This window comes from Octopus sinensis, linkage group LG2, assembly GCF_006345805.1.
Source record: "Octopus sinensis linkage group LG2, ASM634580v1, whole genome shotgun sequence".
In the NCBI taxonomy this organism is placed as follows: Eukaryota; Metazoa; Mollusca; class Cephalopoda; order Octopoda; family Octopodidae; genus Octopus; species Octopus sinensis.
In genome coordinates this window covers 14802072-14820334 of record NC_042998.1, presented here as the reverse complement: position 1 = coordinate 14820334, position 18263 = coordinate 14802072, and the positions used below count along the sequence as shown (strand labels likewise).

General features: G+C 31.8%; 1 protein-coding gene across 7 annotated transcripts in view; it reads right to left on the bottom strand.

Moving 5' to 3' along the window:
• LOC115222461 (nucleolysin TIAR) overlaps window positions 1-17855 on the bottom strand; it is a 94951-nt gene extending 77096 nt beyond the window's left edge. For 6 of the 7 annotated variants that reach the window (XR_005003217.1, XR_005003215.1, XR_005003219.1 and 3 more), the window contains exons 1-4: window positions 11541-11567; window positions 11237-11268; window positions 10462-10558; window positions 2988-3083 (exon numbers count right to left, since the gene is read on the bottom strand). Coding sequence is in view for 2 of the 7 variants with exons in the window: in XM_036511679.1 (XP_036367572.1) it covers window positions 2988-3083; window positions 10462-10558; window positions 11237-11268; window positions 11541-11552 (237 nt within the window). In the remaining 5 variants the exon portion in view is untranslated. Of the gene's footprint in view, window positions 1-2987; window positions 3084-10461; window positions 10559-11236; window positions 11269-11540; window positions 11568-17737 lie in introns of those variants that run through there. The other variant, XR_003882724.2, reaches the window with a different exon arrangement.
• Between the last annotated feature and the right edge of the window lie 408 nt (window positions 17856-18263).

Below are 18263 nucleotides of genomic sequence, written 5' to 3'. Positions count from 1 at the left end.
AGACCCCAGTTGAACCGGCCAACCCATGCTAGCATGGAAAGCGGACGCTGAATGATGATGATGATGATTCCATCAAATTATGAGTGAGGAATTCTCAGGTCAATTTTGAATTATGGGCACATGGTGGTTGTTTCAACTGGAAAACTTACTCATTGAAATGTACAAAGTGAGTGCATAATTAGCATTCTATAGACAGGCATACTCTCCACAGAATCAGCACAACACAAATGCAACAAGTCCGAACCTCTGAATTACCAAGTACAGTTCATCCAATAGGTTTCTATATAGTTTCCATCAGCTCAAATTCACTCGAAGGCCTGAGTCAAACCAAGGCTATGGTTTATGCACCTCAGGACCTCATGGCTGTGAAACTTAATCACTCAGCTATTTCTACACCCACACAATTATCTTTGTCATCTTAAAACCTCAGAAAATTAAATGCACCTAAAAATAACTTCATATCTCCTCTTCAATTTAAGTGTACCCTGGCAACAGATGGTGAAATGTTATGACCTAAATGTCCTGGTGTCACACATGCACATTAACGTAACCATGGTGAAAATTTTAATGATTAAGGATATATTTATTCAAATATATTTCCATCAAGGTGAAAGCAAGTAGACATGGATAGATACAGTCAAACAAAATATTAAATGTTGGGTAGATTATGAATAATCAGGACGGAAAATAAAAAAACTAGTGTCTCATAAGCATATAATTTCTTTTCTTTTTTGAAAAAAAAAAAAAATTCTAAGTCATTTTGGAAACCAAAAATGACCTGGAGATTAGCAACTTTAATATATCTTCATGAGTTAAGAGGACCCCGTGGCTTAAGTTTTAATGTAAATGTTCAACAGTGCAAACATTCAATCACCTGAATACCAAAACAAATTTTTTCAGACATTTTTCTCTCTCTCTCTTAACACACACAAATTGAAACTTGTCCAAAACACAATCCATTTTCTTGAAAATTAAATTTATTTTCAAAGCAAACATGGTATCTTCTTCTGTAATCTTCCGGATTTCTTCTGTAATCTTCTGATGAAACAAACGGAAACGCAAGGAAACAACTATAAAGAAAGTACATTTGCCAAGCCTGGCAAACGGACCACAAAACTGCACAGGGAAAAAGAGCAGGTATCTGGAGTATGAAAAAAACATTCGGAGGAAGCAATGGCTTTTTACTGACAAAAGTTGATGCAACAATGTTCAGTTCCTTAAGTAGTACTGAATGTCTTTTTACTGAAGCTGCTCATTACACTGAGTGAATGATTTTGGAGGTCACAAATAGCAGAATAAATAAGTTATTTCATTTATTTGCCCATTCTGAAGTTGAACAAGCAAGCGCATTAACATCAATAATTCTACGTTGCTACTGGAAAACCCCACAGCATAACATGCTCTTGGCTCTGACAGTTACTGAAGAGCAATGTGGTTCATTCCCATTATTATATCTAGCGTAAAAAAAAAAAAAAGTTGAAAGAAAGCTTGGATCACTGCCATACACTGATTAATAGTGTGAAATTTGGCCAAATCTACTTAAAGGACTGACCAATATTACCCTTGAGAACAGAGCAAAATAAGCTGAACATGAAGAGGTTTGTACAGAATTCAAAGAATCATATAACAATAACTTAATAATCTTTCAAGAAACAAAGCCTTCAGTTTTCATACAAGAAAAAAGCACCGAAGGTTGAAATCCACTTTCTCATGCAGCTTCTCAATTGCATCATGTTCCCTAATTCTTAAAGCTTGATGCATGAAGGCAGTGTAATCAAGAACTATATAATCAATGCCATTTTGATTGATGCTATGATGTAATAATGGTTCAATTTTCTAAGCAGTTTCTGTTGACAGAGAATACTCTTTTAGAATGGCAATTTGTATTCCATGTTCCACTGGTTGTTTTGGTGATTCTAAATATTTTACTATGAATAATGGTTGTGGCAAAGCTTGTTCAGTGTTGAGCAGCTTATATTAAGCCTGAATTCTGTACAGAGGATTATAGATAGAACATAGCCTTTTGCTCTACTTCCATGGATTGAAACTTATGAAAGTGAGTTGAGAGCTATCTAGAGATGGTATTGGCAATAGACATGAATTTGAAGTGAGAAACTCCCCTCTAAACAAAAGTAGATTAAGAATGAGAGACACCAAATAGTGATCTGCAAGGAGTAGTACAGAATGAATTGTGAATACTTTTTATTGGATATGCAACATTAATTTGCAAGAAAACTTCATGGGATATGAATTGAGAATATAAAATGAATGGATGATGTACACTTGATAGAAACACACAAAAATTGTGCTCGTGCAGTGGAAATAGATGATGAAAATCATGGGAAAAATAGAATAGATTTAAATACAATGTCTCAAAGATGAGACAGAGTTCAAATAGAGAAAACTTTATTCAAATTTTAACTGCTTTCAAACAACAATTAAAGTTGAGCAAAGTGATAACATTAAATAAAATATCCATATAGTTATATTTACAATAAATTATGCTCACTTGGAGACTCAGCAGGGGCTAATGAAGTTACTTTTTTAACAGACCAATCTCATCTCTCATCACCTGAAATGAATGGTTGCATTTTAATTCTCCTTTACCCCAGAACACTGGAATCACAAAATGCTGGCTACAATATACTGTAACACACACACAATGTACTGGAGTTTTTTTTTTATTCCTTGTATTACAACAATATTATGGAAAAGGTGATGTTTATTTTATTGGTATCTTAGAAATTATAGAAGAATAGATTGGCTAAGAAACACACAGCTTTACAGAAATGAGAATATATAGCATTTGTGTATTTTAATTCTTCTATAAACAAGACTGATTTTGATTTTTTTTTTTTAATTTGTGTATTTATGAATGTCTATATAATAGTACATATATTCATTTCCAATCTATAGATGACTAAGCAAGACCACCATTGTATCTCAATATTGATTTTAAAAGGCTGTTGACAGCAAAAACAACTTACCCGTCCCATACAAAAGCGTTTATTCAAAGCTGCAAGAGCCGAAGCTGCTGAAGTATGGTCATAAAACTCAACAAAACAATAAGGATCGTTTCCAGGCTGAAAGATGGAAAGTATAAACAGATTAGATAAAAGTGAAATTAAACAACAGACTAAATAAAAAGAAAAATATTTACCAACATCAAATATCAATCCAACAAAGTCACTCCAAAAACAAAACAAGTACATATTTATATGAAAAAACCCAGCATTTATAAATCAATGATTTCAAATAATTTGGATGATTTTTCTACCAAAGCAGCAATTGAAAGGAATTATTTGGAAATTCAAAAATATTTCTAATGACTAAGACAACCAAAACATTTAGTCTAATAACATTTGCTAAAGTAGTTACACCTCTTCCTTTCAAACAGCTCTCAGACATCTTTCTACATGTAGCAAAAACTTGTAGGTAACAAGCATCAAAATATTGTTGAGAACTCTTAGAAATAAGATACAAGTATAACACTTAACAAATGTAACCCTTATTCTAGAGGCATTTATAAAAGCTGTTTTCTGTATTGTACTGTTGGTAATTCCTGGAGATTAGCAACTTTATTATCAGTTTGAATTCATTTCACAGAGAGGAAAACAAAACCAACAATATGCCTAGAAAGGAGATAGTTATTAACCCTTTAGCATTCAAATTATTGTTAAATGCAATGCTTATTCACACTGTTTTGAACTAATTATGTATCGTGGATAGGTGTGAGAGGTTGGATCTGGTTAGTTTGAATATTTGACTCAATTATAGCCAGTTCAAATGTGTATCAGTTGAAGTTGGCAATACAAGCATCATAAAGTCACTAGTGAACAAAGACAATACCTACTTGAAAATGAAGATTTATTCTATGTAAGAGATAACCAAAGTACCAGATTTGTAAGAGCTCAAGCAATTTCCTGCAGACAAGTTTTTGCAATTAATCAAACGAGCAAAAAAACACCAGTTGAAACATAAAAGACCTGTACAAATTCCAAGTTTGAATAGCAGCTGCTATCGACAGCAACTCCATAAGAAAGGATTCTTAGAAAGCTAAAACTGGCGAATGTCATGCAACAGAGTCTTTTTAACAAAAGCTCAACAAAGTATCAAGATCGATTGTCTCGACCACGGTCGAACAATGATGATGATGATGATGATCAAGATCAAGAAAAACAACTACTATTTTTTTTCACTTGTTTTTTAACATCAAAGGAATCTGAAAGAAAAAAACCCCATTTCTACATGGCGCTCAGACAATACTGTACCGGCTAACTTTTAACAGAAAATGTGTCAATTCTAATTGTTACAACTTAATTCTAGATAACATTATCTAAAACTGTGGAAACGAATCTTTACAGTCACCCGGCTTATTAGAAATAGCATTGATATCTCTCCCTTTATATCACAATCTATGGTCTTAGAAAAGGAAAACATATATTGAACATACTTGTGTACGTGTGGAAAAAGACAAGATGGCCATAGCTGAAATCAGAAACTAAATAACAACTGTGTGGAACATCAGGACTTTGAAGTCAATTCAATATATAAAGAGAAGATTGAAGATCACTTGATATCGTAAAGATAGCAGAGCACATTATTTCAGCGAGTCTACTTTGCTCACTTCCTACTCAATACGTTAAAAAAAGCACCATCTAATTAAAACAAGAACTGTAGGTACTAAGTAAAGTCAAATTTTATAGCCATATGCCAATTAATACCACAGCAACTAATTAAATGAATGAGAAAAATTGAAAAAAAAAAATCCTAGAAATTTGGGACAATGCTTTTATAATTGTTTTTACAACAAAATGTTTGGGTCTAATTTTATCTAGCTTGGCTAAAATCAGGGCTTATAAGTGCTTCAGATCCTCTAACACTGGCATACATTGATTGGCTAAGATTTAGATGTAAGTTGTTGAGGTTATTGGTTGTAGGAGAAATACAAGCAGCTACGGGTTGAAAAAAATGTATGACTTTTGAAGTATATACAAAATATTCAATAGAAGTACGAAAGACTGATAAAAACTAGGAAGATAAACAATGTCAAGTTCAGAAAACCATCGCCTGATAAAGCAGAAATGACAGTTAAACAGATTAAGTTTTTTAAAAAATGCTACACTCAGAGTGGTTGACATTAGGAAGGGCATCCAGCTGTAGAAACACTGCCAGATCAGACTGGAGCCTGGTGCAACCTCCTGGCTTCCCAGACCCCGGTCGAATCGTCAAACCCATGCTAGCACGGAGAACGGACGTTAAACAATGATGATGACTGTACTGAGAATCAATACAATGTTTGGATTCTTGCTATTATATATGAATCATGTGAATTATTCAAAGTTCCAAAACATTGCTCCATAGTTGTCCACGATGAGAGACAATTTGATTGCATCCCACAAAATGTCTAAGTGAGAAGTTGCATTTTGATATATGCTTAACATCTGTTCCCTATGCAAGATTGCTCATTGTGGCATAGTGCCATAGAATCAGAAATGATCAAAGAATTTGAAGATAGGAATGCTGCACAAAAAACAGGAGTCCCACAGGCTCCTTACTCTGCATATTACATGCCCACAGTGTAACCATATGTTAATATTGGCCTAATAAGCTATCTCACCATCAACAAACAGTAAAGCTGCTAACATGGCCACCTTCAGAGACATCATCATCGTTTAACGTCCGTTTTCCATTCTAGCACGGGTTGGACAGTTCAACCAGAGTCTGGGAAGCTAGGAGGCTGCACCAGGCTCCAGTCTGATCTGGCAGTGTTTCTACAGCTGGATGCCAACCACTCCAGGGGAAGCTGGCAGCGGCCACGATCGGTTGGTGCTTTTTACGTGCCACCGGCACAGGTATCACAACTACCATTTCCATTTGATATTTATTTTGATGTACTTGACTCAATAGGTCTCCTCAAGCACAGCAGGTCATGTGTCACCGGCACAGAAGCCAGTCAAGGCGGCGCTGGCATCGGCCACGTTCAGATGGTGCTCTTTACATGCCACTGGCACAACGAATGTCAGTATCCATTGAAGACTGAATTATACTTTATTTAAAGAACTATGAACAACTCAGAACTGAGGAGGAATCTTACATATGTGAAGATTACTTGATCACTAAAAGATATTGTAATGTTAAAAGATCCTGCAATTGAGCAACAATAAGATGGTTGTGTTAACTATATTTCTTGAAATTTGTCTTTTTTGGACCTTGCTAGTCCTCATTGCAGGTTTACAGTCACTGTAATAGATGTGTAAGACTGACGGGAGTTGAGAATGGGAAAAGAATCTTAAACAGATGTAAAAATTATAAGTGGTGGCTTCTGTATGTACATACGGATGGAGTTAACATTGACCTTTCAACATTCAGATTAGTCCATCAAATGTAATGTTTATTTATTCATGTTGGTTTGAACTAATCATGCATTATCTCATACATAGCTTCAGCATTTCAATGATGTGGTTTATTTTTAGAATGATGTTGTAGGGTAGCTGTGAAAGGCAAGATCTGGCCAGTTTAAATGCTAAAGGGTTTACAAGAGGACTGGATATTGATATTGTCATAAAAGTTCCGAAATATCACAAAACCACCATATTTAAGTTATTGACATTTTGAGAGGAATGCTACAAGAAATTGTAAAATTGATAAGACATTCCACACAACCAATGTCTGAATTGTAAAATAATTATATTGAGATAAAGTTTTATAGAAAGCTATGAATGTTTAAAGAAATGACAATAAGTATTTCAGTTTTAAGGTTATTATAGCGAAACTAAAATCTTTCCATACCATAAGATTCTAAGCATAAACTAACAAAGCTATTCATATAATTGTCTAACTTCAATGGAGATTTAACTTTAATCTTTTAGCATTCAGACTATCAAACGTAATGCTTATCTATTCTTGTTGTTCTAATTAATTATGCATTACCTTGTTGCTTTGAGATTTCTATGATGTGATTGTTTATGCTGGATATGGCTGGTTTAAATTCTAAAAATATTAAGCAACAAATAGGGTTTGATTCGAAAGAGGTCTGGTTGTCATAGAGAGAGTCTACCTCTTTTGGCTGAGCTAACAAGAACAGATAACATTAAGCACTTTAACCAAAAGAAAATGTAGTTGAGAATTGAAACAGTAAAAAAACCAAGACATTTTTAGCAGGAGGGGGGTATTTAAGACTTAAGACTATCCCAGTAATTTTATATCAAATAATTCTATCATTTTTTTCTTTTTAAATCCCTTAATTCAGCACCCTGACTGAGTAAATATTGAAGACCTAATGCCCCAAAAGCTCTCAAATACTCTAGACAATCCACTTAATTCAAAATTTTATGAAGCTATGCTGTACAAATCCCTAACTTACCTAATGATTCAAATGCACATATGTTCAATTAATAAACTATTACATACTGTTTCCAAAACGGAAGTTTTGAAGTAACTATATTAACTTCCAAATTTCCATTTAAACCAAACATTCTAAATTTCTTGCAAGAAAGATTCACTACATATAGTCAAATCTCAACTGTGGATGCAACAGAGATATCTCTCAGACAAGGATTCCAATTTCTTTCTTTCGCATCAAACTATTCAAGTCTTATCTGAACGAGTGTAAACCTTTACCAAGAAATTCACAAGCGTCCTTTGCACTACAATATAAAACACCTTGTCTTAAATTATGTAATATTCTTGATAATTCCATGTAAGAGCTGCATGTTTCAAGAACTGGACTAATAATACAACAGTTGATTCGTAAATCACTTCAAATTACTAATTATTTTAAAAATTTATTGAAATGCACGACAATTCATTTATTTCATAAGAATTATAATAAATGACTAATTCTTCTTGAAAGTAAACAAAATCACATTCCAAATGTTGTACTATATAGTTTGAGCTTTGTAAAAAATAAAAACCTTAAATCATCCATTAATCAATATGTAACAGCTGTAAAAAAAATTGGAGGAATTACTGATATAAAATGTGCTAATAAAATGTAAGCCATTATAAGGTTATATTAACCACCTAGAGAGCATATATTGTAGCATTTTAAGTAAGAATTCCTTAAAATGGATGTTTTCAAAATAATGATAACAGATTTCAAAGCTAATGGGCTTCAAGAATATACTTTTAGCTTTTATTTCCATTATGGAATCTTTGGCCAAATTGTAATCCAAAATATTATGAAGTCAAAAGTTAATGCATAGAGGGCAGCAGTTCCAAATAAGTGTGTTGGACAGCGACAATCCCAGCAATATATACCCAAGTTGCAAAGTAGACATGAAATGATGATACCTGCTTCACATGGTTATTACAGTTAAATAGATGTTTAAAAGTGTTTAATTTGTGAAATTCCTGCTTTACCCAACTGCCATGCAGAAAACATCTCCCCAAGTGTGTCAACGCAGCCAAGAGAGAAATAAAATGGCGTAGTTCAAGAAAGAATAAAATCTAAGAATTCTTGGTACAAAGGCAGAGGAATGTCAAATCGGTGCGATTTACAATTTAAGAAATCATATAGCATTTCCTTTTTTAAAAGGATACAACTTGAAAAAATAAAATTTGAACAAAAGTTGCATGTCATAAATACTAGGTCACACAATCACAAACTACAGCCATTCTAGACAATATCCATTCAGTTGTTTATCAAAACACTCCCATCTCTGGCCCACTGTTCTGCCTTTTCTATGACTACTACACATGGCCTCTGCTTGTAGGGAGTTCACTGGTCTCATGCCATCATCTAATGAGGGGCACCCAATTTACTGGTCAGTCAGTGTCCATGTTCCCAAGGCATTGCTTTAACTATTTCTCCCAGTCCGTCCTCTTTTCACTGCTATCTCTCCGAAATTCTCTTCCTGAACAGGATATTCTAACAGCTGCTCAAGAGCAAACATTTAAACATGGACATAATTGTTTTGTGGCAATCAACAAAAGCTGTGCACATGGTAGCTTCTTCCAGACCAGTGTTTCTCAATTTAGAGGAAACTGATTTTATAAAATATCTTCCTTTTTATCATTTTGAGGGTCATACACATATACGCAAATTTAAAATTCTCTTTGATGTTAGCTGTAAATATTTATTAATCCAACCATAAGGAAATAGTTTAAACTCACTTTCAATTCATTAACACTGAGAATAAAAAGAAATTTTATACCTTTCTTCATGAGGTTATGATTTGTCAAAATAGTGTTTTCTTTTTCTCTAATTTTAACCTTATTTTAAAATAGTGCAAAAATTTACTCAAGACAAATGGGAAGGATTTTGGACAAACTGATACACATAAGGGAGGAATCTAAAGTAGAATGTTTTGAAATACTGCTCCAGAAAATTCTCAGCAAAATTAAAAAGAAATCAAGTGAACACAAAATCACTTAAAACTGTAACATTCAACTAAAATCATAATTTAGATTTCTTTACAATCACTTTCATTTGTTGTGAAACAGTGTTTAAAAGAAATTGCTGGCATCAATCAACTCACTACACACACATCAAACATTTCATGTAAATGTGTGTACAAACAGGTTTAAATATATATCAATGCAAGCAAAACCTTTCTGCGTGATCAACACTAATTTCTGCAATACGTTAGAAATTCAAACTGCACACCTTATTTTTATTCTTTCGTTACTGTATTTATTTTGAGATGTTCTGTGTTTCTTTCAATTACTTTAAACATAACAAAGAATTTAGTAAAATAACTTAGTTATCATTAAACTAGTGTTAGGAACATAAATTGTGACTAAGGTTTGGTGGAAGATTTTAATTCAAAACTTATGAAAACAAGGCATTTGTACTACAGAACAGAGCCGGTTTAGTAACGAAAGGGTTAAGCTTAAGATAAAAAAATTAAAAAAACTGTACTAAAGTTCCTATTTCTTTCAACAAATGCAACCACTCCTTGCTTCAATGTTAACCTCTTACCACACAAACTATCTCTAATGTGAGAAAAATGGAAAAAAAAAAAATAAAAACCAGATTTAATTCAGATTTTCACAAAATTCAAAATCCAGGAACTAATAATAAATCAAGCAGCACCTACAGCTCCTACTACACATTAAACCATATGGACAATAATAGAAAAGGTTAACTGCTATTACACGGGTAATTTAGATCAAACACATTATACATACATATGACACGTCAATAGACCTGACAGCTGAACAGTTTTTAGTTTAACAGCACCGATATCATTACAGTCGTGATCGCAGCTATTTATGTGCACATGCTACAAGTATTTCGCCCAATATCACAAACTGAATATGGAACTTAGAAAATCATTACAAAATAAACACAATTACACACGCATATTATGAACTACTTCACACCAATTGTTTACAATCATGAAATTACCATATGTACTTGTACTTTTTAAAAAAGAAACGTTTTCGTACATTTTTACATATATACATACATATACATATATATATATATTTATAAATAGAATAAAGTTTACTCACTTCATGGATGATCTTACAGCTTTTGCATGGCCCCATTTGAGTAAATAAGGCTAGAATGAAATTTTCATCGACAGAAGGATCTAAATTGCCGACGTACCTACAACAACAAACAGAAAAAAAATTAAGTAGAAAGGAGGGATCAGATCAGCTATGATTACGTGGACAACAACTTCATGCAAAACACACAAAACGTATATATATATATACATAACATACACACACTCACGCATTTATCCATGCATATGTAAAATATATACACGCACATAAGACTGCATTATATATATATATACACACACACACATATATATATATATACATATATATGCCGGTACACGTATCTACTACACACGATAACGAGATTTATGTTAGCAGAAATATGTCTTCCAATAATAACTACCATAGCCACGTATAGCTGCTGCCCATTTATTGTTATACATACATACACAGTTTCAGAAGGATAATCGTTGCATGGACAACATTTTTTAGATTTATCTAAACGAATTATATAACTGCAATTGTGTATATAAAAAGAAAAACCCAAATAGAAGTTCAAAGACAACAATCATAGAAAGGGCAGGAAAATACGAGTGGAAAATTGTCGGCAGGAGGAGGGGGTTAGGTCACGAACGATATGCTTCTAGACAGACGTATAAATGTACATTTCCAACATGCCCTTTGCTTTATACACACATTATATATATATAGAAACTATATATACGAACATCGTATTTTTGAAAGTAATGAGGGGGTTAAATAGACAAAAAAAGGTACTTACAGTGTACGTGGCTGTGACTCTTCGCCAGGCATCTGGAAAAAGGAAATAATGGAAAAAAGATATATCTTTAACGACAACAAATGCACATTTGTTTCATCATCAAGGGGTTAATTACCGAACAAACACAGAGAGAAACGGGGAGGGAGGGGAGATTTTTTTTTCTTTCCTTTTTTCTCACTTTAGGATTTAAAAAAAAAAGGAAATAAGGAAAACAAAAAAAAAAAGATAAGACACGCGAGTAAAATAAAATAACAATAATAATAATAAATTGGAAAGAAAAAAGGAGGTGGGGGAGAACAAGTACCTGTTCAGACATTATGGCGTCTGAGGAAACCACTTGGCGGCGATCGCAGTGCGCCTGCGCCGCGAAAACATTGACCATGGGATATTAGCGCCAACTCGAAACTTTCAAAACTGAAACCAGCGCGTCAGACGCCGAACCCCCCCAACTTACAAAAACACACGCGCGGCGTTGCACGGGGGGAAAAGAAGATTTAAGACCAGGGATACTTTTATTTTTCATAGGCCAAAACAGTTCAGTAATTAGATACGATCCCTCTTAATATTTTACTTTCAACATTTAGTAGTACTAATAGTAATAGTAGTACACGACGAATGTACTAATATATATATACTAATAATTTGAGTATTTATTCTGATAATTAAACATCTGGTGTTTAATTACACTAATTATATACTTCTAGACAAGATCAAGAGATTTAAATCCTCTAAAACCCTACAACTTTTGCTGTGTTCTGTGGAAGAGATCTATGTCGAAATTTTATTTTAAAATATACAAAGACAGGTCTCATCAATAGAGAAGACGTTAAAATTACGATGAATAATAATAAATATTAGGGTATAAGAAAATAGTAAAGCTGCTACACGTAGTAGACACACATTCAATAGGCCAGTATATGTGTGGTTGTGATAAATTTGGGTGCGAATCGATACAACCAGCCATACAAATATATTGAGTGCCATCTACGTAGTCACATATCAACGTGTCACTACGAAAACGAATTTTAAAAAATAATAAAAACTATTTAAAAAAAAAGTTTATTTTATTAAGCAATTTTTTTATGTAAGATTGCGTACACATATTGTGCAACCATGCACATATTTTCAAAAGGCAACGAGTGTATAATATTATGTAACTATTTCATTTCTGGCTACGAATTAGTCATAACCGAGAGGAAACGGAAACCAACGAACAGTAACGAACACTAAAAATTTGAAGTTTTTTTCCACTAAGTCGACTTTTAACTAAATATGTTCGGTTTAAAAAACAGAAAAAAGGGTTAAATAAAACTACTAAATAAATAAATAAAATAAATAATACACAAATCTTAAATTTATTTACAAACTTGAAATTTCTTTAATATGTTTAAAAGTACTTTTTTTTTCATAAAAGTCATTATGGATCATCGACATGGTAAAAAAAAAAAAAATCAAACCATATATATTATATTCTATGACGTGTAAGGACAAGAATTACTGAGCCATGCCTCGTGATACGAGAAGTTTACAATCGACTTTAAGGACAAAGCGTTTAAAAAAAATAAAATATATATATATATTCATATATACAGTATCCGGTTTCATTTGTCGTTAATAATTTTGATTTTATATATATATATATATAAAATAACTCCACACCGAATTCGAACTTAATGTATCAAAGAATATAGTTTCATGGTTCCTAATTAAAAGTACACTTAGAAATAAACTAAAATAAAAAAATAATAAAGAGAGATTGTTTCAAACGAACGGGTGTCATTAATTCCGACTATAATATAATATTCGCTTCCTCTTTTTTCCCACCATTATACTAACTAAAAACACTCAATTACTACAAATGATTATGAGAAGATATGGTCAGAAAACTAACAGAAAAATAAAAATAAAAGAAGAGAAATAATAATTAGCCATTAAGCTCAATCCGTATATATATATATATATATATATGACATGATGTAATTTAAATTTCTGCAGTATTTTTAATTTCAAACAGTCAATGAGTAATACACATATGCGGCGTGCACTACAAATATATTTTTTATATCTATATATATAATATATTTATGTGTATAGGAGAACATTAAGGGCGCTTGATATGTGGTATGTAGTACGATCAGAGCATGTTGGAAAAACAGTGGCGCACCTATTATTATAAACCGGAGTAGTAGCTTTAGTTATTTGTCTGCTAACAGCTTTCCTGTTGTCATACCACCTCACTTTCGCACACAATGTTGGTGGTACATGTAGTATATATACATTTTATATATATGCTAGTGCAGCAGCAACGATCTACTACGTAGCGATCGCGGCATATAAGTATATATATACATATATATATATCTTAAATATAGAGGGAGAGAAAGATCGGCTTTTTTTTTTCTTTAAACAAATTTACACACGATTAAAATATACATGGCACTGTAAAGTTATCAGATTAACATATATATATATATATAAATATATATATATATAAAAAAAATGAAAAATTCTAACGTTCCCGACCGAATACAGACAGGATGCTGTGCTTTTTATAATTACAGCGACACAACTGACAAATTATGGAACAAAGGGGAGAGAGAGAGATAGAAAGAGGAGGATGGAATGTGACAAAACTATACATACACGCCAGATGTAAATGAATTTAATTTAATTAATTTATTTATTAAAGTTTGCCGAAACTATGCATAGTCCAGAGACGAAAGGGGGTAAACGTTTTTTATTTCTCCTTTCTATTTCAGAATTACAACTTATTTAGCGGTTTGAGTTTTGGCTGCTCTTTCTAGTGAGTCGAATGTCCTATATGGCCATTCCTCCTTATATTGTTGAATATATATATATATATGTGTGTGTATTATATGTGTATATAGGGTTGTTGCAGACAAGCCACAAGCTTTTTGAAAAATGTCAGCAACGAGACAAATAGAAAGGGAAGGAGGGGGGGAGCACGGATCGCTGTAAGTAAAAACGATTTAAATTGAATTCATTCGTTGTTGAAAGAGGGAAAATGAGATTTCGACAATCATTAAAACTGTAATGTCTCATTTCTATTTTTTTTTTTAAACCACCCTCTTCTTTATATATGTATATATATATAAATAAAAAAACTTATTGCTGCCATGTAATGTACTAATGTAATTTTTTCGAAAAGTGACACGAAGAGCAATGAATCAATTGTAATGTTGCATATGTATCGTATCGTATCGTCTATCAATCAATCGATGATGATTCGAGGAGGGAGGATTTTCAACCGAGAGAGAAGGAGAGAAGGCCATCTCGCTCGCTCGCTAAGCTGACATCACGTGAGAACGACGCCATATTGAACGAAAAAAAGACAGGTTGACCCAGAAGCATGCCTTTGCCACATAGGCAGACCTTTTCCTCGGCTTGCTTTTTTTTTTTAAACTTAAGTAAAAGAGAAGAAGAAAAAAAACTAGCAGACCGGGGAAGATCTCAGCCAAGCAAAAACAAGGCCTAAAAAAAAAAAGAAAAAAAAAAATTCCCCGGCATTTTTCAGAAATTTAAGAAACAATGAATTCTATATAACTTTTGTCATTTTTTTTTCTTTTATAATTCTCTCTGCAGTAGTTTTTAAATGGCTCGACAAAATAAGTTATATATGGGTCCACTACACAACTCGTTATCAAGGCTAAAGCGACTCCATTATGCTACAAAAGCAACTTAAATTAAATGTTAAATAAATATATATAAATATGCCGAAAATACAAAAACACTAGCACGAAACAAATAAATTTATATTTAGGATAAGATATCGATTACTAAACTAGTAATTTAAAAATACTGCAATATATATATATATATATATATATATCGATACTATTTCAAATCAATATTTTTACTGATTTAAATTTGGGTTTGAGGATGACCAAAGAGGCATGATAATAGCTTAGAGCAAATGTAAAGAAAAAAAGGCTAAAACTTTTGTCGCAATAACCGGATTTATATTCTTTTGTAATTATTTTGTTGTATAAACAATGTAATTAATAATTTAGCAGTGATTATTAACAAGCAAAATTCGAGTGGGTTTTTCGGCTGAGGGACAATGTATAGAAACCCATGTGCTTGTAAAGTGATGATGGTCCACACCTTAGCACGTGTCCATTGAACGCCAAAGAAGATTTTTTAAATACTTTGAAAACTTTTTTTTTGAAAAAAAAAATATATATAAAAGACAGTTTTTTTTTTCTTCTTTCTTTCTTTCTCATAACTTATCTGATAAAATAATACTTACTTACTTACAAAGTCAAAAATACTTAGAATGATTTAAATATAGGGAAAGAAAATATTTCAGAAATATATTTATTTATTTATTCACTCACAAGAAAGTCAACTGACAATAAATAACAGCATGGGAGAACTTTCGAGGTTTATTTTATATAAATTATTTAACTAATCCCATTAGATTTTAAATTGAAAAATAAGCTAACAGAAATTTCGATCGCCATATGTATTCGCACACGTGTGGGGTTAAGAGATTATACATACATATGTGAATATATATGTACAATGGTAGTGATTATACAGTCGGGAATTTTCAACTATTTAATCCTTAATGGATAGCAAATTAAAACCCGATTTCATGGATTACAATTTTTCCATTTTAACTTTACTTTATTCTCTCTCTGGTACACAGGACTGAGTCCTTTAAGCTTGGCTTTCCATAAGAGACAAAAGTATGGTATATGACAATTCAAAGCTATAAAATGGTGGTCGTTACTAAATCTTTCAGATTTTATTTAATTTGTAAGACTGCAAATCACTCAAACTGAATTTAAGGATTTCCTATAAGCAGTAAAACAAAGTGGCAAAGGTAAAGAATACATACAACCCGGTGTTTAAGGAAGGGTTAGGGCTTTTGTCACACCGAAAACGGGTGGTGTACCTATTCTTTAACCCCCGCCAGCAAACTTTATATGGACTTTACAAACTGTATTGTTGAATAAGGTATAGACATTTATTAACTGAATAGCGTTAATTTCCAGACTCAAAAGTATATAATAAATATATATATTCATACATACATACATCAAAATGTGCCTTAAGTACACTACACATACACACACAGAGAATAGAATGAAGTAAAAATGTAAAAATTTATTTCATAAAATCGTATAGAACAGCAGGGATTTAAAATTTTAAAGAGACAGCAATATCAAAATTGTAGACATGACATGGAACGAACAAATATTTTCAAAATTTATGGTTAGTAAAAACTGTTAAATTGGGCAAAATATTATTTTAGTCGAGTGTACATTAATTTTCTCTTTAGACAAATTTACTTTGTTGTAAGGAATAAACCGGATTCCAAAATACCAAGAATCTTATATACCAAGATCTGTTTATATATATATAAACTTAGAATATATAGAATATTATATATATATAACTTGGAATATATATATATAATATATATATAACTTAGAATAAATATATAACTTAGAATATATATATATAAATATATAACTTAGAATATATATATATATAAATATATAACTTAGAATATATATATATATAAATATATAACTTAGAATATATATATATATAAATATATAACTTAGAATATATATATATATATAAATATATAACTTAGAATATATATATATATAAATATATAACTTAGATATATATATATATAAATATATAACTTAGAATATATATATAAATATATAACTTAGATATATATATATATATATAACTTAGAATATATATATATAAATATATAACTTAGAATATATATAGATATATATAACTTATAATATATATATATAAAACTTATAATATATATATATATATAACTTAGAATATATATATATTTAACTTAGAATATATATTATATATATATATATAATATAATATAACTTAGAATATATATATATATATATATATAATTAGAATATATATATATTTAAATATATAACTTATAAATATATATATAACTTAGAATTTACATTAAGTAACTATATATATTAGTAACAAAAGATATGAAGTGTTAAAACCAATTGGTTTCTTTCATATGGAGAGAATTTTTCAAATTTTAAAGGTTGTTAGTATTTAAACAGTTCACCATTTTTTTTTTCTTTTATATATATAAGAAGAAGAAGGCTGTGTGTATATTGAAGTATCTGATGTATATAGATTTATATAAATATTTGACTCTGACTGCCATGAGAAGACAGTATATGGATTAAGCCATCAAGGCAAACGATAGTTGAGTGTATATATGTATATATACGTGTTATATACACGTCTTAAGCTGTGGATGTATAATGGGAATGGTTGTAATAATGGTGGGAAGCTTGTGGAAGCTGCTCGGGTTTTTGTGATTTTCTTTGGAGAAATGGCAACGGTGATGGATATAATTTGGTTATTATGGAATTGATCGGTGTAAGCAAGGAGACAGAGAGGGTTGGAAAAAAAGAGGTGAGATTAAAGTGATGTTATAAATGAATAAAAATCTGTTACCCCGTCGAATGGATACTCCATAGTAGAAACTAGGCGGCGACTACTAAGGTGATGGCGGCGGAAGTGACGTAGACACCGGAAAAAGATTTTTGAAAAAAAAAAAAAGAGAGAGAGATAGACAGATAAGGAGAGAGAGAGAGAGAGAGAAAGGAAGGAAGGAGGCACAAAAGAGAAGGTAATATAAGTGAAAGAGAGGGAGAGTGAGGAGCTGCGAAGAAAGACACAGAGAGAGAGACACACACACACACAGAGAGAAAGGAAGGAAGGAGGGAAAAATAGAAGGTAATGTAAATGAAAGAGAGGGAGGTAATAAAAAGAAAGAGATAAAGCGGGATGAGTGAGGAGCTGCGAAGAAAGACAGAGAGAGGAAGGAGGAAAAAGTAGAAGGTAATATAAATGAAAGAGAGGGAAGGGAATAAAAAGAAAGAGAGAAAGCAGGATGAGTGAGGAGCTGCGAAGAGAAAGACAGACAGAGAGAGATAACGGAGTGATTTCTAATGCTCTGTGAGAGAGTGAAACAGAGATA